General features: G+C 32.1%; 1 protein-coding gene across 42 annotated transcripts; it reads right to left on the bottom strand.

Moving 5' to 3' along the window:
• Window positions 1–598: 598 nt before the first annotated feature.
• On the bottom strand, window positions 599–11,847 carry LOC137808092 (E3 ubiquitin ligase PQT3-like). 42 transcript variants are annotated; one of them, XR_011080660.1, is made up of 28 exons: window positions 11,449–11,847; window positions 10,928–10,985; window positions 10,692–10,730; window positions 10,529–10,596; window positions 10,332–10,440; window positions 9,595–9,642; window positions 9,450–9,518; window positions 9,063–9,155; window positions 8,814–8,883; window positions 8,665–8,734; window positions 8,101–8,308; window positions 7,415–7,536; window positions 5,712–5,781; window positions 5,567–5,635; window positions 5,200–5,272; window positions 4,956–5,021; window positions 4,807–4,876; window positions 4,387–4,460; window positions 4,143–4,212; window positions 3,759–3,833; window positions 3,499–3,655; window positions 3,280–3,419; window positions 3,028–3,162; window positions 2,270–2,339; window positions 2,126–2,194; window positions 1,926–1,982; window positions 1,127–1,218; window positions 599–843 (listed from the first exon to the last, which is right to left on the bottom strand). XR_011080660.1 is itself a non-coding variant. In XM_068609013.1 (28 exons), exons 20-23 carry the CDS (start codon window positions 3,803–3,805, stop codon window positions 3,146–3,148), a joined length of 354 nt encoding a protein of 117 aa, XP_068465114.1. In that variant the 5' UTR covers window positions 3,806–3,833; window positions 4,143–4,212; window positions 4,387–4,460; window positions 4,807–4,876; window positions 4,956–5,021; window positions 5,200–5,253; window positions 5,567–5,635; window positions 5,712–5,781; window positions 7,415–7,536; window positions 8,101–8,308; window positions 8,665–8,734; window positions 8,814–8,883; window positions 9,063–9,155; window positions 9,450–9,518; window positions 9,595–9,642; window positions 10,332–10,440; window positions 10,529–10,596; window positions 10,692–10,730; window positions 10,928–10,985; window positions 11,449–11,847; the 3' UTR covers window positions 599–843; window positions 1,127–1,218; window positions 1,926–1,982; window positions 2,126–2,194; window positions 2,270–2,339; window positions 3,002–3,145. The 42 variants fall into 42 exon arrangements, 25 of the variants coding, with proteins under 25 accessions (XP_068465114.1, XP_068465123.1, XP_068465115.1 ...); XR_011080656.1 differs by having other exon boundaries at window positions 5,200–5,253; window positions 10,332–10,389; XM_068609013.1 differs by having other exon boundaries at window positions 3,002–3,162; window positions 3,766–3,833; window positions 5,200–5,253.
• Between the last annotated feature and the right edge of the window lie 8,069 nt (window positions 11,848–19,916).

The following is a 19,916-nucleotide window of genomic DNA, read 5'->3' as shown; positions in this document are numbered from 1 at the left end:
AAAACTTTGTTAAACATCTTATTAGAAACTTTTAACTAAGTCTTAAACAAAAATCTACACACAAGAGAAACAAAATATACTTCCTACCCCATCCTAAGGATAAACCGCTATGATACCACAAATGCAACACCCTAAAATATGCAAATTGTTTTACAAAAGAAACTAAAAGAAAATAATGCTCTGCACTTTGTTCTCAAAACCCAATTTATGAACCAATTTATGCCATCCTCATCAGTAAGCATCGTTACCAATAGGAAAGCCAAATAAAGAAGAAAAAAAAAACAGCATTATCACTGGGTACCGATGGTTTAAAACCATCATTTTTCTCTTACATCCGAATTACGAACTCTATAAATTACTATTTTATTATAATATTTTGTTTTTAATATTTTAATATAATATTGTATTATAAAAAGTGGTTGTTAAGTAAATGTAGGTGAAATTTCAAAATGTAATAACACCATTGCACCATTATCGTGCAGTGCAAAGCAACTCTATCCACTACTTTGGTTTTTAACCAATTGGCTGCTGTTGACCACAGCATTATGGTGAGATGCGTTAGCGTTTGTTCCCTCAATCATTTTATGATCAACCAGAGTGATGCTTGAATAATTTTTTTTATCAATAAATGAAGCAAAAATAATTAACTTACACAGTTTACTATGATAACAAGTGGGATTATCTGTGCAATCAGAAAAACGCAAGAAAGTAGATGGCACATAAAAGTCTATAGAAAAAGAGAGCAAAATTGAATAAAAAGCACATACAGTTTTTGGTTTCATTGAAGAAACATCTCCAACACCGCTCACTTCCCTACCAAAGTCTCGATCTTTGGAGAAGTCCCTGTTCAAGAAAGAAATTATTAAAGTCACTAAAAAATCATAAGAAACAAATTTTGGGGATAAGTCGAGAGAACTACTTCAAAAATTTGGAAGGAAGGGCTGACAGTAATCATAAATTCACTCTAGAATTATAAAAAAAAGTCTACTAATGTGAAACACTGATGGTGTGTTAAATATATGGTGGGAGGTAAATGTCTTAAATGTTGCTATTTTAAGTAGTTGACAAATAAAGGTGAATCAAACTTCTTAACAGTATATATCAGAACATGAGTAGTTGTCTGTACCTTTCACCCCGTCTCTCATTTTCCCGTTTCCGCCTCAACTACTCATAACTGGGGGTGGAACATTCATTCCCATACCAAAGTCAGCAAGATCCCTGAACATTTATTGTATTACAATTAGACATTCTAAATACCAACACATCAACATTGGATTGGATAAATATGCAACTAAATTCAACCGGAGTTTCAAACTACAACTCTCAAATCCCTCCTTCACACATGGACCTGTTTGATAAATTTCTCCATAAGCACTAAGACTAAAATAAGAAATGTGAAATAATCATGAGTTAAAAATCAACTTATGTATGAATGAAAAATCAACTCTTAAAAGCTAATATGAGAAAGCTTCACCAAATTATTAACTTATGGAAAAGCTTATTTCATTCTTTCCTTCTTATTTTTCTATCTCGCAATTACTTATGAATAAGTTCCCAAAAAGATCAATGATGTCCAGGACATGTTTCAGTTTGTGAGCATGAGAGCAGAAAAGTGCCCAATTTCAATTTTAAAATAACTAATGTGTACGTATGAGGCCAAACAACAGGCATCATGTAACCTTCCATGCCAAATGGGTCTTGTGGCATACCCCCTGCAAATGGCATGTCGAAGGGGCCAAGACCTGATTTCAAACTAGTCAACCACTAGTTTGACTAAAAAACAAACAAGATTTCAAAAAAGCAACTCTGTTAAACATCCTATTAGAAACTTTTAACCAAGCCTTAAACCTAGACTTAAACAAAAAATTAAACACCAGAGAAACACAATAAACCCCCTACCCCATCCTATGTGGAGCAGAAACAACCTTTTTATCATCAGCTGTTTCCAGTACATTTGTTGCTTTCTCATTGATAGGCGAAACCTTTAGTTCTCCATTGGAGGGGGCAGATGAGGATGGGGATGGAAAATTAGTATTCTAAATCCAAGTACTATGCAGATGAAATACGCAAATCAAAAATAGACATAACAATTGATTTTGAGTTGTTATTAGATATGATCTCATACCATGGTTTCGAATGACTGAAAAATCGCTTCATCCACATGGGTAACCGTATCAACAGGCTTTTCAACAATCTGCAGCAAGTGATACAAATCAAAAATAGACATAATACAATTGATTTTGAATTGTTATTAGACATGATCCCGTACCATGGGTTCGAATGAACTGAAAAATCGCTTCATCCACATGGGTTACTATATCAACAAGCTTTTCAACTATCTGCAGGAAGTAAGTGATACAAACCAAAAATAGATTCATTTCGAATTGTTATATGATATGATCTCATAGCATGGTTTCAAATGAACTGGAAAATCGCTTCATCGAACTAAAAAGAATGAAATTAACATAAAGTCAATTCATCTCAGATTATACCCAGGTCCTTCAAATACATACGTCTCAAATTCATTTAGAATTTGAGTCCATCAATAATTAACAGACACCCACTGTGTACAAACATACTACACCAACACAAATGTTGATCTAAAACTATTAACCAAAAAAACAATTCAAAATCTAAAATAAACACATAATATACAGAGAGAGACATTTTACTCTAAAATTCAATATTCGTCTATCATACAATTACACAAAAATATAAATAATCATCCTAAGACATATATTTTAAGTACACTCCAAATTTTTAAAATTAAGATAGAAAATCATCTTGTTTTAGTCATGAGTGTGCACACTCACCACTTAATCAAGATTATTTTCCTTGTTAATACTTTCATTCTTATTCATAACCACTAGTTTGACTCAAAAACAAACAAGATTTCAAAAAAGCAATTCTGTCAAACATCCTATTAGAAACTTTTAACTAAGTCTTAAACCTAGACTTAAACAAAAATCTACACACAAGAGAAACACAATAAACCCCCTACCCCATCCTATGTGGAGCAGAAACAACCTTTTTTATCGTCAGCTGTTTCCAGTACATTTGTTGCTTTCTCATTGATAGGCGAAACCTTTAGTTCTCCATTGGAGGGGGCAGATGAGGATGGGGATGGAAAATTAGGCTGTGGACATCAAGCAGACTCCATATCTGAAAACTCAAATGTACTTGGATAATAAGCTACAACTCAACTATAAACTAGAGAAACATTAACACAATATACAAATTCTGAAAACATCAAATACAACTGATGAATTAAAAACCTACATCTGTCACAAAAGCTTTTGAAGCAACACTTGCTTGTCAGTACAGCATCTTTCATGACATTATTACACAAGGGACAGTGGAGCTCAGGTGGTAGGTCCCCAATTGATGGCAACCCTTTTATTTCTTTCTTAAAAGCAGCCCTGTTTGCAAGGAAAATATAAAACTAAACTTCATGCCTACATATGACAGAATGGACAAGCATAATCAAGGTGAACTTACTCATTTGGTTTCAAGACAGCTACTGAGCCATTTGGTGAAGCATAGGAACCTTGTGGATTTACCATCAGCATGGATCTTGGAATACCAGTAGGTTGCTTGACTTTTCTCGTGACATAATTTGGGTCACCATTAGTAGGGCAATGCTGAATAAAGTGTCCTAGACAAAAGTGATTTAAAAAAGTAAGCAGAAAAAACTGACAATACTGTGCAGCAATTCGCTAGCAGAGGATGGATTAGAAAGTTCAGAAGCATCAACCTACCACACACCGTGTATCTGTTCCAAAGTCTTTGTAAATTGACACAGCATGGTTACTCCTTCCTTCCATTGTGGCCACCTACACGGATTAAAGCCAGTATACAATAAATCATACATATAAATCATACTAATAACATAAAAATAATATACACGTGTTTTCAAGCTTCAACAATAATTAACATTAGGATCAACTGTTTCACTATAGAATAATTTAATGAAACCTATGAAATAAATAGTATACTTGCCACAAATCCACGATTTCACAAAATTTTAGTATTCTAATACTAATGATATTTCACTGAAATCCAAGTACTACGCAGATGAAAGATACAAATCAAAAACAGACATAACAATTGATTTTGAATTGTTATTAGATATGATCTCATACCATGGTTTCGAATGAACTGGAAAATCGCTTCATCCACATGGGTAACTATATCAACCACCTTTTCAACAATCTGCAGGAAGTAAGTGAACGGAGTCCACTGTTGTAAAAAATACTTGTCCACTGATGTACAAAGCTTTTATATGAAAGAAAGAAATGCAGGAAATTGGAAATTATGAAAGAATCCAACTGTGTAAGTTTCAAATGAGGAACTATTCATGGTTAGAAGAAGAACAATCTTGTATACCTCTTCCAAACTTCTAGACCAAAGAGATTTTCTTTGATGCTTTCTTTCAATCTGAAAAGCTATGAGACTGTCCCCTATAATTATAAATAAAACGACCGGTCAGCAATAGATAAATACAGCAGAAAATTGGTTTCCAGATAATTTGAAAAAAATTGAATTAATACATAAATCCAACTGACAATAAAGAAAGGAATCTAATTTACTTGTCTGAATAATTTAATGACACCTATGACATATATAGTACAAATAAAAGAGTTTGCAGATGTTGTGCTTGCTACAAATCCACAATTTCACAAAATTTTAGTATTCTAATACTAATGATACTTCACTGAAATCCAAGTACTACGCAGATGAAAGATACAAACAAAAAATAAACATATAACAATTGATTTTGAATTGTTACTAGATATGATCTCATACCATGGTTTCAAATGAACTCCAAAATCTCTTCATACACATGGGGAACTATATCAACAAGCTTTTCAACAATCTGCAGGAAGTAAGCGATACAAATCAAAAGTAGACATATAACAATTGATTTTGAATTGTTTTTAGATATGATCCCATACCATGGTTTCAAATGAACTGGAAAATCGCTTCATCCGGGTAACTATATCAGCAACCTTTTCAACAATCTGCAGGAAGTAAGTGAACAGAACAAGTCCATTGTTGTAAAACATACTTGTCCACTGATGTACAAAGCTTTTATGTGAAAGAAAGGAATGCAGGAAATTGGAAATTATGGATAAATTCAACTGTGTAAGTTTCAAATGAGGAATTATTCATAGTTAGAAGAAGCACAATCTTGTATACCTCTTCCAATCTTCTAGACCAAAGAGATCTTCAGAAATGTTGTGAGACTGTCCCCTGCAATTATATAGAGTTACTGCAGAAGATTGATTTGCAGATAATTTGCAAAAAATGGGATTAATACTTAAATCCAACTGACAATAAAAAAAGGAATCCAATTTAGTTGTCTGAATAATTTAATGAAACCTATGAGATATATAGTATAAATAAAAGAGTTTGCAGATGTCGTACTTGCCACAAATCCACAATTTCACAAAATTTAGTATTCTAATACTAATGACTGAAATCCAAGTACTATGCAGATGAAATACGCAAATCAAAAATAGACATAACAATTGATTTTGAGTTGTTATTAGATATGATCTCATACCATGGTTTCGAATGACTGAAAAATCGCTTCATCCACATGGGTAACCGTATCAACAGGCTTTTCAACAATCTGCAGCAAGTGATACAAATCAAAAATAGACATAATAGCAATTGATTTTGAATTGTTATTAGACATGATCCCGTACCATGGGTTCGAATGAACTGAAAAATCGCTTCATCCACATGGGTTACTATATCAACAAGCTTTTCAACTATCTGCAGGAAGTAAGTGATACAAACCAAAAATAGATTCATTTCGAATTGTTATATGATATGATCTCATAGCATGGTTTCAAATGAACTGGAAAATCGCTTCATCGAACTAAAAAGAATGAAATTAACATAAAGTCAATTCATCTCAGATTATACCCAGGTCCTTCAAATACATACGTCTCAAATTCATTTAGAATTTGAGTCCATCAATAATTAACAGACACCCACTGTGTACAAACATACTACACCAACACAAATGTTGATCTAAAACTATTAACCAAAAAAACAATTCAAAATCTAAAATAAACACATAATATACAGAGAGAGACATTTTACTCTAAAATTCAATATTCGTCTATCATACAATTACACAAAAATATAAATAATCATCCTAAGACATATATTTTAAGTACACTCCAAACTTTTAAAATTAAGATAGAAAATCATCTTGTTTTAGTCATGAGTGTGCACACTCACCACTTAATCAAGATTATTTTCCTGTTAATACTTTCATTCTTATTCATAACCACTAGTTTGACTCAAAAACAAACAAGATTTCAAAAAAGCAACTCTGTCAAACATCCTATTAGAAACTTTTAACTAAGTCTTAAACCTAGACTTAAACAAAAATCTACACACAAGAGAAACACAATAAACCCCCTACCCCATCCTATGTGGAGCAGAAACAACCTTTTTTATCGTCAGCTGTTTCCAGTACATTTGTTGCTTTCTCATTGATAGGCGAAACCTTTAGTTCTCCATTGGAGAGGCCAGATGAGGATGGGGATGGAAAATAGGCTGATTTAAAAAAGTAAGCAGAAAAAACTGACAATACTGTGCAGCAATTCGCTAGCAGAGGATGATTAGAAAGTTCAGTACCACACCCCGTGTATCTGTTCCAAAGTCTTTGTATATTGACACAACATGGTTAATCCTAAAAAAATCCTAACTAATTAAATCAATGATAAAATCCTAACTAATTAAATAAATGATAAAATCCTAATATCTACTAATTAAATAAATGATAAAATCCTAATATCTACTAATTAAATCTTAACAACCCAACAATAATATTAATCAAATCCCAAAACTTTAGGATATAACATAAACCATCATATTTCGGATTAATCACCCAAGCCAAGATTTCAATTTCATTTCTATGTTGAAGTTGATGTACCTTACTTTGGTCTTGAATTATTATTATTATTATTATTATGTTATGTTATATTATTATTATATGTATGTATATGTATTCTGCAGCAGCTTTTAACCTACCTACAATTGCCTCTAATATATTTTAATTCCCTCTTATACATGCACTAACACCAATGGAGATATAATCTGATCAGAACATAAATTTGAGCCATTATTACTATATCTTGAATTTAAAGTTTAAACTAAATCTACTTTTCTTTTTCTTTTTCTTTTTCTTAGGAGAAAATTAAAAAAATTGTGAACTTACAAGAAATTTCAACTATTAAATCCTTCTAGGCATCACGGTTTCAAAGCAAAGAGGAAGCCATAGGATTATTATTACCAAATTGGTATCCTTAAAATGCGTAGATATGGAAAATTAACTAAGTTTTCAATCAATAAAGCTACAAAAAGAAGAAAGAAAAAAAAAATACATCCAAACCTTTAGTCTCCCAAGAAGCATTGTTACAGCACTGTAAAATGCATGAAGGACTGCTGAGAAGAATATGAGAATGTGTAACTGGTGTGCAATCCATTGACAGATATAAGTGGTTGATGATCTCCCTGTAACCAACAACAATTAGATAGGCAACTACAGATATGAATAAACAAAAAATTGCAAATAAGGTCAGGCATGAATGAGCAGATATAAGTGCTTTCTTCTATGTTTCTACGAATTTTAAACCTAACTAAGACATGGACGAATTCTCGCTATAAAACTCATAACTTGGTGATTCCAAAACGAGGTGAAATTTCAGTATTTGGCAATGGAAATGATGCAACCAAATGCAAATATCCACATCAGTAACATCTATAATTAATCAACATAAAATATCTTATTTTCCTAAGCCAAGCATACATTTAATGGCATTTTGAATGAGAGAAGCAATTGTTTTCAATTGGTCAATCTACAACTAAAGACGACATGCGTGCATTAAACAATAGTCCATGACATGACAGGACTACGTAAATGTTATTTGTTTCTATGAACATAATTCTGCAAAATATCATGAAAAACAGTGTTAACTAAATTATCGTATTGAAATACTTTTAAGTTAACTAAGATAAAAGAACATAGACTAAGGTTTCATTCAATTAAATAAAATCTTAGCGAGGAAACCTAGTTACCTTCTTACATTGGTAAGGGCTGACAAATATATATGTTCATTAGAAAGAAGTTTCCTACTGTGTTCCTCTTCACTACTTGATTCTTTGTCGGTACCAACAAACAGACATGACAACAATTTGTCTGCCACATCAGTAGGAATACATATTCTAACAATGTAACTCTGCCCGAAAGTCAGAAGCAGAGAAAGGAAACCAAGAATCATCAACTCTGCAAAAACAAAACCAACAATATAAAGACAAGCAAAGAAGTAGTAGTTATTATTATTATTATTTATTATATAATAATAATCATTCACATAAATTACAATAAAAGAAAATTAAATCGAGAAGAAGAGTCAAACTGCTTTGGCTTCACGATGTAAGCATTAGTTCAGGACATATATAGTATAAATAAAAGAGTTTGCAGATGTTGTACTTGCTACAAATCCACAATTTCACAAAATTTTAGTATTCTAATACTAATGATATTTCACTGAAATCCAAGTACTGCGCAGATGAAAGATACAAACAAAAAATAAACATATAACAATTGATTTTGAATTGTTACTAGATATGATCTCATACCATGGTTTCAAATGAACTCCAAAATCGCTTCATACACATGGGGAACTATATCAACAAGCTTTTCAACAATCTGCAGGAAGTAAGCGATACAAATCAAAAGTAGACATATAACAATTGATTTTGAATTGTTTTTAGATATGATCTCATACCATGGTTTCAAATGAACTGGAAAATCACTTCATCCACATGGGTAACTATATCAACAACCTTTTCAACAATCTGCAGGAAGTAAGTGAACAGAACAAGTCCATTGTTGTAAAACATACTTGTCCACTGATGTACAAAGCTTTTATATGAAAGAAAGGGAATGCAGGAAATTGGAAATTATGGATAAATTCAACTGTGTAAGTTTCAAATGAGGAATTATTCATAGTTAGAAGAAGCACAATCTTGTATACCTCTTCCAATCTTCTAGACCAAAGAGATCTTCTTTGCTGCTTTCTTTCAATCAGAAATGTTGTGAGACTGTCCCCTACAATTATATAGAATTACTGCAGAAGATTGATTTACAGATAATTTGCAAAAAATGGGATTAATACTTCAATCCAACTGACAATAAAAAAAGGAATCTAATTTAGTTGTCTGAATAATTTAATGAAACCTATGAGATATATAGTATAAATAAAAGAGTTTGCAGATGTTGTACTTGCCACAAATCCACAATTTCACAAAATTTAGTATTCTAATACTAATGACTGAAATCCAAGTACTATGCAGATGAAATACGCAAATAAAAAATAGACATAACAATTGATTTTGAGTTGTTATTAGATATGATCTCATACCATGGTTTCGAATGACTGAAAAATTGCTTCATCCACATGGGTAACCGTATCAACAGGCTTTTCAACAATCTGCAGCAAGTGATACAAATCAAAAATAGACATAATAGCAATTGATTTTGAATTGTTATTAGACATGATCCCGTACCATGGGTTCGAATGAACTGAAAAATCGCTTCATCCACATGGGTTATATCTGCAGGAAGTAAGTGATACAAACCAAAAATAGATTCATTTCGAATTGTTATATGATATGATCTCATAGCATGGTTTCAAATGAACTGGAAAATCGCTTCATCGAACTAAAAAGAATGAAATTAACATAAAGTCAATTCATCTCAGATTATACCTAGGTCCTTCAAATACATACGTCTCAAATTCATTTAGAATTTGAGTCCATCAATAATTAACAGACACCCACTGTGTACAAACATACTACACCAACACAAATGTTGATCTAAAACTATTAACCAAAAAAACAATTCAAAATCTAAAATAAACACATAATATATAGAGAGAGACATTTTACTCTAAAATTTCAATATTCGTCTATCATACAATTACACACAAATATAAATAATCATCCTAAGACATATATTTTAAGTACACTCTAAACTTTTAAAATTAAGATACAAAATCATCTTGTTTAAGTCATGAGTGTGCACACTCACCACTTAATCAGGATTCTTTTCCTTGTTAATACTTTCATTCTTATTCATAACCACTAGTTTGACTCAAAAACAAACAAGATTTCAAAAAAGCAACTCTGTCAAACATCCTATTAGAAACTGTTAACTAAGTCTTAAACCTAGACTTAAACAAAAATCTACACACAAGAGAAACACAATAAACCCCCTACCCCATCCTATGTGGAGCAGAAACAACCTTTTTTATCGTCAGCTGTTTCCAGTACATTTGTTGCTTTCTCATTGATAGGCGAAACCTTTAGTTCTCCATTGGAGGGGGCAGATGAGGATGGGGATGGAAAATTAGGCTGATTTAAAAAAGTAAGCAGAAAAAACTGACAATACTGTGCAGCAATTCGCTAGAAGAGGATGATTAGAAAGTTCAGTACCACACACCGTGTATCTGTTCCGAAGTCTTTGTAAATTGACACAACATGGTTACTCCTTCCTTCCATTGTGGCCACCTACACGGATTAAAGCCAGTACACAATAAATCATATATATAAATCATACTAATAACATAAAAATAATATACACGATTTTTTACTCCAACAACAACCTTGAAGTCATCCTCCAAGGAAACCAAGAATCATCAACTCTGCAAAAACAAAACCAACAATATAAAGACAAGCAAAGAAGTAGTAGTTATTATTATTATTATTATTATATAATAATAATCATTCACATAAATTACAATAAAAGAAAATTAAATCGAGAAGAAGAGTCAAACTGCTTTGGCTTCACGATGTAAGCATTAGTTCATGACAACTAATCGCTTTAATGAAAAATTCTTACCAGCTTTGACCTTTTCCAAAGCCTCAAGCAAAGCCTTCTTGTGCTTTTCCTGTAGCCACTGAGAAAACAAAAATCATCAGGTTAGCAAAGAGGAAAATCACAAGAAGCACTCATTATGATCATGGCATCACAACAACCCTTCAACTTCTAAGATTTCAAACATTATTAAATGTTTTCAGAAACAAAAAAAACGAAAGAAGGAATTTCCTCGAAAGCATAAAATGAAACTGCAAAGGCAGAACAGACAATGCACAAACAAGAAATTGCAGAACCCCCCAAATTCAGGGTTCAAACGCAAATACAAAAGCCTCAGCAATAGGGATAAGATAATTTGTTTTAAAAAAAAGCAACAGAAAAAAAAAATCAACTCCATTGAGGCCCAATTAAAGTAAATTGAACTGAACCAGAGTATGGAAGGGACAGTTAACTTGATTGTCAAACGCATGCGCAGGTAAACAGTAATAATAATTACAAGAGAGAAAAAAAGAGAAGAGAAGAAACTTTTGAAAATGGTGACACACCGTTCCCACTTCTTGAAGGCTTTTCTCCAGAGTTAAGGATATCAAGATGAAAACAGTGCAGACACAAGCAACGGCCCCATGTTGGTGTCTGATCAAGGTCTTTGGAACCGATACTACTCTCACCCGAAGCCACAGCCACACAACAGAACCACAGCCATGAAACCAGACAAAGAGACAGTCTTTTGCACTTTGAGACAGACATTAGCACTATGCACAACCAAACCACCCAAAAGTCTCAAAATAACAACCACCACAGCACAGCATGAGAGAGAAAAATGAAAAATAGGTTGCAAGAAACAGATTGCAAGAAAATTAAATAATTTAATGTAAGAAAATGAATAATAAACCCAAAACTTTAGAAACTATAACAGTTGTCACGTCACTGACAATCTTGATTATACTGAATTTTTCTTTTTCTTTTCCTTTTTCATTTCTTTTCCTTACCACTTTCTTTTTACTATTTGTCAACTTATTGCGGAAAATATAACTTCAATCAATTTTAAGTCTTTATTCAAATCATAAATAAATTTTGAGTACAAAGCGTTCGACACTTTGTAATTAATACACTAAATTTAAGGTTAAATACTTTAAGCACGGTTAGAGATATTTCACAAAAATAATTCTTAGTTAAATTTTACTTATCTCAATGAGGCATTGATTTTAGACAAAATTTTGAATTTTAAATATATTTACTAATGAGAGAATATAAATTTTGAATCCGTCTGCGTATGAAAATAAATAATAATAACAAATGGCATGAATTATTTTAACAAAAATATAAACCCTAAACACTTATAAACTGTTTTGAATTGTTTGTTTTATTAATGAATGTATACAAATAAATCATATATATATATATATATATATATATATATATATATAAACATACATATTTACGTTAGCTATCCCACAAACACGGTTTCACTTTTAACACATAAACTCAAATTTTAGTTTACATCAAAACATTTAAACAAAAAATATTATATTTTAACTAAATAGAAGTTAGCCAATTAAGCTATTTTTGGTTAAAGTTTAAAAAATAGTGTCAGATCTCTTGGTAAAGCTGAGTTTAGTATGAGGAAGTTTTTCAAAATCATATTTTTAGAAAATGATGGATTTTTATAATAATTTTTCATTTATAAATAAAAGGTTTTCATATTTATATTGAATGGAAATTTTAATAGATCTTTTTTCAATAACTTCAATTCTAAATTTAAAATGACCTAATAATTGTAATGTAGCATTTTTATAAATGTTTTCCTTTTTTTAAGTTTCTAATAAAAAAAGTCACCTTTTAATATGTTTTATCTTACAAAAATTTGTGTACAAAATACTGAAAACTCTTTTTTTTTCTTTTCTCTATTTCATGTGCAAATATTTGAACTAAAAAACAAATTAAAAATAATATGATCAATTTAAAAAAAAAAGTAATCATCATGAAAATAATAAGTATCTTCTTAAGTTTGTTTGAAACTTTGTTTATAGCAACAAACTTTGGTCTTTTCTCCTGAAAGTTATGGTTCTTAAATCAAAATACGAGTTTAGAATGGTTTATAGATCCTCATTTCTTTGACCTGAAATTAAGCAGTTTTATTCTACTATACTTGATAATACTTATTGGACTGCTGGTACAGGTACTTTTATTAATTTCTGGAATGATAAATGGTGTTCTACTACTTCTTTAGCAAATATTGCAGGATTATCTAATGGTACTAGCATTCTGGATATAGCCTCTCAGTTTTAGACTGGTTGTGGTTGGAATATTCCCCTGTCTTTACCGCAGATGCCTCAGTTTTTTAATCATATCATGGTTAGGGAGGAACAGGATATTTGGATTCTAGATCAGTCTGGTCATTTCACTATTAAATCAGCTAAGACTTTTTTCTTATAACCATGAGTTCCCTGTGGTTGGGGTAAATTCATTTGGTCTTCATATATTTCGCCTTCCAAAACTCGTATACTCTGGAAAAAATTTCATGGGCGACTTCTTACAGATCAACATATTCAGAATAAAGGTTTGCATATATGTTCTATGTGTACGCTTTGTGAAAAAAGCACGAGAAATCTATTCAACATTTATTTTTTGAATGTTCTAATGCTTTGCATATTTGGAGTTGGGTACGACAAGTTTTCTTACTTCTCACTTCTCTAACAAGGATGATCTTCTTTCTTTTATTAAAAGTGATGATAGTCCTTTGGTTAAATTGATTAAGCTTTTTGTGGTAACTTTTTCTATTTGGATGATATGGCGTATGTGGAATTATGTTAGATTCCAGTATAAGATTGATGTTCCTAAGGTTATTTCGGTAATTAAAGATTTAACTTGTATAGTGAAAAAATCGTCTAAAGCTTCAATGAGGAATGATATGTTGAATTTCAACGTGATTAAGTTTTTTGGTATTAATACTTTTGGTAAAGTTTTTCGTCCTCTTCCTGTTAGATAGGAGTTCCCTTCACGGGCTAGGTTAAAATTGACATTGATGGGGCTGCTAGGGATATCCTGGTTTTGCTACTTGTGGAGGTATTTTCCATGGGAGTATGGGGGAGTTTATTGGTGCTTTCTCTGCGTTTTTTTTAAGTTTAAACTGCTATGGTTGCTACATTTTATGATGTTATACATGCTATGGAGGAAGCTCGAGGCTTACTAATGTATGGCTTGAATGTGATTCTGCCTTGGTTTGTGTTGCATTTATTGTTATGACTAAGGTTCTGTGGATGTTTCGTAATCGATGGAATACTTGACTTAATTATTGTGGGAAAATCAGGTTTAGGGTTACTCATATTTTTCGTAAAGGGAATGTGTATGCTGGTAAGCTGTCTAATTTAGGATTTATTCATAAAGAATCATTTTATTAGTATAATAGGCTTCCATCTAGTTTGTTCTTAGAATTCTTTATGAATAGGTATAGTCTACCTATGTATCGGTTTTGTTAACATATGGGTTTTAGTCTAGTCCTCCCATATTTTTTTGTATTTTCTTTCTTTATTCTTTTCTTAATAATGTTTTTTTTATCAGCAAAGAGTGAATAAAATAAAGAGAGGCATTTCAAGGGTGCCACAACCCTTATACAAATAATCTCAACACAAGCTTCTTATCATCCAACCAGCTGGGGATCCAAGAGACATTACAACAAATAAGCCACATTAACATACCATAACAAGATATAAGAGCAGATAAATATACAATTACATCAACCCTCCAAAGGAACACATTTTCACGACAAGACACAAAAGTCCAACAACTAAACTCAACATTTGCTAACAAACAAAAGTAAACTAAACACTCAAGCGCCAAACCCATCAAACTGACCCTGCAATGAGGATATAGAAGCCAAAAAGTCTGCACAAAACACACCACATCTTCCAAATATGGACAAAGTGTTAAACAAGAATCATAAAAAAAAATCATGTGATGACAGATGATTGTTGTTACTTGAGGTGTCAGTTTAGCTGAGATGTCAAGTTATATAATGATGCCTAACATGAAATCTTTTATGAAAAAAAAAACCCACCTCATGAAAATGATTTCATGAAAAATCATAAGATACAAAAATATTTAAAAAAATAGTAATGATACTTTCAAAATAATAAATCAAAATAGTCAATGACAAATTTCCTATTCATTATAGGCGGTACACCGACCTTAACTGGTTCTAACTGAGAAAAACATAACACAAAAAAATCACGGATTCACCATAAATAGTAAATAACACCATATATACACCATGTATTTTACTCTCTAATATACAAGTAAATAATAATTTATTTTGTATTTTCTTTTCTATTCTTTTCTCTCTTTTATGCTTAAGTCATTGTCTCTTTTTCATTTGTAATTAGGATTCATTAGAACCTCCCTTTCTTTATTGTGATTACGTGCGATTACGTGTGCTCCATTTGATGCACCACACAGACAAGGAATATTCATCTTCATTGATTGTAATATGGTATCATAGCTCTTCGAATGAAGAGTTCTGTTGCGCTTCTCTCTGATCTTTATTTCCCCCTTTGTTGTTCTTGGTTATCTTTTTTGTTCTCTTTTAAAATCTTGATTGTGTTTCAAAATCTCTTAGACAATGTCTAATGAAAACCCTAGTTTTCATAGTCTTAATAGTAGTCACACTATTACATGCAATTTATGTGGTAAATACGGTCATACTGAGGCTGTTTGTTTTCGCAAAGTGGGTTTTCCTTCTGGTAATGTTAAAACCTCAAAGTTTTCTTCTATTAGAAAAGTCTGCACTTTATTAATCGTCTTGGTCACACTGTCGACACTGTTGAACCAAGTGGTGTTCAAGCTTTGAAGAATCCAAAACCCTTTGAAGGATGTTGAAGCCTTGGTTGTGCTTGTTGTTGTTGTGCTGGTTTAGCATAGTTTTGGGGTAGTTTGAGTGTTGTAATCCACCCTTGATCGAATCTAAAGCACAGACATTCTCAATCTTTGTGAAAGAAAAATGTTTTCAAACTAAGTTAAAACAACTGATTGTTTTGTCGAAACAACCGATTGTTTATACTTAGATGTTTTAAGAAAAGATTGAAAACTGTTTTTCAAATGGTTGAACTGTTAGAACCAAAACAACCGATTGATTCGAGGAAACAACCGATTGTTTGTTTTGGAACCATAACAAAAACTGTTTTATCTTTGACTGAGCTTTAAATGATTTAACTGCTTACGCTCCAGTTATTAAATGCTTTGACCAATCTTTTAATGCAATTTAAGAGTTTTTTAAGATTTGATAACAAACTACATCTTTGAATATATTCAGAAAAACAAATTTGAGAATGAATCTTTGACAAGTTTTTTGCTAAGATTTTTTGAGTTTTTCAAAGAGCTGAGATCGCTGAAAGTTTGTGATTGATCAAAGTTTGTGGAATAGGATTCTCTTTGTATTGATTTAAGATTTTCTTCTGTAACAAGTGTAATCTTTGTACTCTGTGAAACAAGTTTTCGTTTATGTGTTTGCTGAGATTGCCTGTGTGTTATTGAGGGGATCAAGATCAGCAATCTTAGTGTTGGTGTGTTGGCCAAGAAGAGTGTGTGTCTTGAGGTGTTCAAGATCACTTTCTTGGTTGTGGTGTAAGTGATCAGGTTGTGATTGCTTAGTGGATTTCCTCAGGGTTTCTGAGAAGACTGAATGTAGCTCTGGGTTTGGAGTGAACCATTATAAACATCTGTGTACATTTTCTCTATCCCTAACTCTTTAGAATTCAGTTTTGATATTTGTTTACTGGTATAAACAACCGATTGTTTTTGCGAAACAACCGATTGTTTTCCCAGTGCTATGCTTTTGGCTTTGTGTTTTGAAAAACTGATTTCTTAATCAAGGTATTTGTGAAGTATTTTCATTCAAGGCTTAATAGATTGTGAAAACTCTCTTTAAACAATTCACCCTCCCTCTAGTTTAAAGTCATATATTCTAACAGACACATGTTATAAAAAGCATGGGTTGTCTCCTGGCTACAAATTCACCAATTGGACATCCCAAACCAATAATATGATTACTAGTGACACTTTTTCTGAGCTTTTTTCCTAAAGAACAGGATGTAAATGGGATTCAATTTACATCACAACAGTTTCAATTTCTGAACAACATTTTGCGTCAGCAAAACCTTGAGGATCCTTCCCTTCACACTCAAATTAATCAAGTCGGCACCTTCTCTGCAGATGAAATCCCCAATACTGAGCAATCTTCAACATGTAAGTTTCTCTCTTCACTATCTACTATAAAAGAATCTTGGATTATTGATTCTGGTGCCACGGATAATGTTTGCCACAATTTGAACGTTTTTACTACTTATACTAAAATTAAACCTGTCTTAATTAGTCTTCCAAATGGCGAAATTGTTTATGCCACATTGATAGCTGTCGTTTTGCTGTCAAATTAAATATGATTCTAGCGTAAACTTGTCTAACACTAGAGAGATGATAGTATAATTGTGGACAAATGTCCCCAAGTCGTCTCCCAACGAATCCAATAGTAAAATCAATTGACCAGGGTTTAAAATCTATCTGCAAGCAATAAAAGTTAGCAATAACAATAAAGATGAAAAGGGGATTTGAGATAGTTGTGCAGAAAATATAAAAGAGATTAAAATAGCAAATAAAAAGTGGTTGATCCCAAGTTCTTCCACCATTGAATTCTTCACAGGTTCTCTAAAGATTAATCTTTTCTCAATCCTCCAACAGAGCTAAACCAGATTGAACATGCGCCGATCTGATTCAACTGAAACTCACTAGTAAAGCATGCGTCTACTAGTTTAATCAATACCCACTTTGTTCCATGCGTATACTCCATGGGAATGCTTACCTCCTCTCCCTTGAATCATGCGCCCAAGAAATTAATTAGAACAATGCGAACTAACTAAGAAACCAAAGTTTAAGATAAGGAAGACTCTCAATCATGCGTTCAAGTACAACCTCTCACAAAAACCAGTTTTCCAGGAGATTAGGCAATAAAAACAACTGCTATAGAGAATTAAAAATCGAAACTTTTATTGGAACAAAACCTCAGAACTCAATGGGGAATTACAAAAGAACCAACAAAAAATGTTTAGCCTTCCATGCGGAGGCAAAACAAAAGAATTACTAAGAAGAAAATAAACTAAGAAAACCCTATGAAGCTCTCCCTTTTTCTCCTTGATGCTTGTGTCCTTTTATAGGCTTTTCTGCTCCAAGGATCTTGAGAGAATATTGTAGTTTATATTTTGTTAACCGTTTCCAAGTTTCTATCTTTCCATAATTCTTTTTATTTTGCAAAAGATTTGCTTCCAATTCTGTTTCTAGAATCTTGTAGCTTTTATTTTCTCTTTCTTCTCCTCATAATATTTTTTCTGTTTTGGTTCAAGAAGCAACTTGGACTTTTGCATATTTGGCCCATTCACAAAGGTAGATGCTTCCTCCGGATCATTTACTCTAAAAACACAAAATTAACAATAATAATAGTTAAGGCCCAAATAAACCCAATTATAAGAATATTAATTAAAACAATAGATTTATTTATTATTATAGTCCAATAACCTATGAATGAGGCTAATGAGTGTGAATAAATATATGCTCATCACACATATTCTGGTTTAATACGTTTTTCTGATAAGTTTTATTTGTTTGATGTGTTATATGTGCCTCATTTTCAATTAAACTTAATATATGTTTCTAAACTCACACACCAACTTAAATGCACTTTAACTTTCACTTCAACCCACTGCATTATACAAGACAATCTCACCCAAGAGAGGATTGGTACAGTTAAAGCCATTGTTGGCTTGTACCTTGTCACTACTTTGCCTACTTCTAGCCATTCTAAACCGCATTTTTTGCTCCTTTTATTAATTGTAATATCATAGACAAAACACTGTGACATTATAGACTAGGACACCCTTCACTTGAAAGATTACATGTCTTAAGCAAACAATACTCTTTTATTACGGTTGATACTCATCATGTATGTGACACTTGTAGTCGTGCAAAATAAAGAAAACTTCCTTTCACTTTAAGTAATATTGTTACCTCTGCTGTTTTTGATCTTGTACACTTTGATATTTGGGGACCATGTTCCATAATTTTTATGTAAGGTTTTCGTTATTTCTTGACTATTGTTAATGATTACTCACGTTATACTTGGGTTATTTGTTGCATAACAAATCTAAAGTGCATCAGCACATCATTAACTTCATTGTTTTTGTTCAAAATCATTTCAAAACTAATATCAAAACGATTCATACTGACAATGGTGTTGAGTTTTCTATGTCAAATTTCTATGCTTCAAAGGGAATTATACATCAAAAATCTTGTGTTGAAACACCACAACAAAATGGCATTGTAGAATGTAAACATCAACACATACTAAATGTAATCCGAGCTTTACTTTTTCAAGCAAATCTTCTTCCTATTTTTTGGGAATTTGTTGTAAATCATGTTGTTTTCTTAATAAATGTTATTCCTACTCCATTACTCAATAACATCACTCCTCATGAAAAGTTGTTTGGAAAACCGTATGACATTTCCTTTTTAAAAGTGTTTGGTTGTCTTTGTTATGCTAGTACCATTACTGCACATAGGAAAAAATTATATGATAGATCTATCAAAGGTATTTTTCTTGGCTTCCCGCAAAATACAAAAGGTTATATTATCTTAAATTTAAAGTTTCATAGCATAGAGATATCAAGACATGTAATCTTTCATGAAAATCACTTTCCATATAAATTAGAGAATGGCTTGCCTAGGGACCCCAACACTTTATCTCTCCCTATTTCTAACGCATATAATTCTGCTTTTGATTTTTTTTCTGATACTGCACCTCCTGCCGAGCAATGTGCCTCTACTTCTGCACCCAATACTGTCCTTCCACCAGCCTCATTATCCTCTGATCTTCCAGCAAATAGTGTCTTTGCTCCTGCATCCAACATTGCACCTCCACCAGAATTATCACCGCCCGCACCACCAGAATTATCACCCCAATTTCCAATAAGAT

Source organism: Phaseolus vulgaris, chromosome 3, assembly GCF_000499845.2.
Source record: "Phaseolus vulgaris cultivar G19833 chromosome 3, P. vulgaris v2.0, whole genome shotgun sequence".
Classification (NCBI taxonomy): Eukaryota; Viridiplantae; Streptophyta; class Magnoliopsida; order Fabales; family Fabaceae; genus Phaseolus; species Phaseolus vulgaris.
This window is presented reverse-complemented; position numbering and strand designations above follow the sequence as displayed.

What these genes read in the sequence shown, in the direction of transcription:
- LOC137808092 (XM_068609020.1), bottom strand. Translation starts at nt 3,805, where the DNA reads ATGCTGTGTCAATTTACAAAGACTTTGGAACAGATACACG. An exon ending in GACTTTGGAACAGATACACG is followed by an intron (nt 3,656 to 3,765) that starts GTGTGTGGTAGG and finishes ACTTTTGTCTAG; the next exon opens with GACACTTTATTCAGCATTGC. An exon ending in GCTGTCTTGAAACCAAATGA is followed by an intron (nt 3,420 to 3,498) that starts GTAAGTTCACCT and finishes CCTTGCAAACAG; the next exon opens with GGCTGCTTTTAAGAAAGAAA.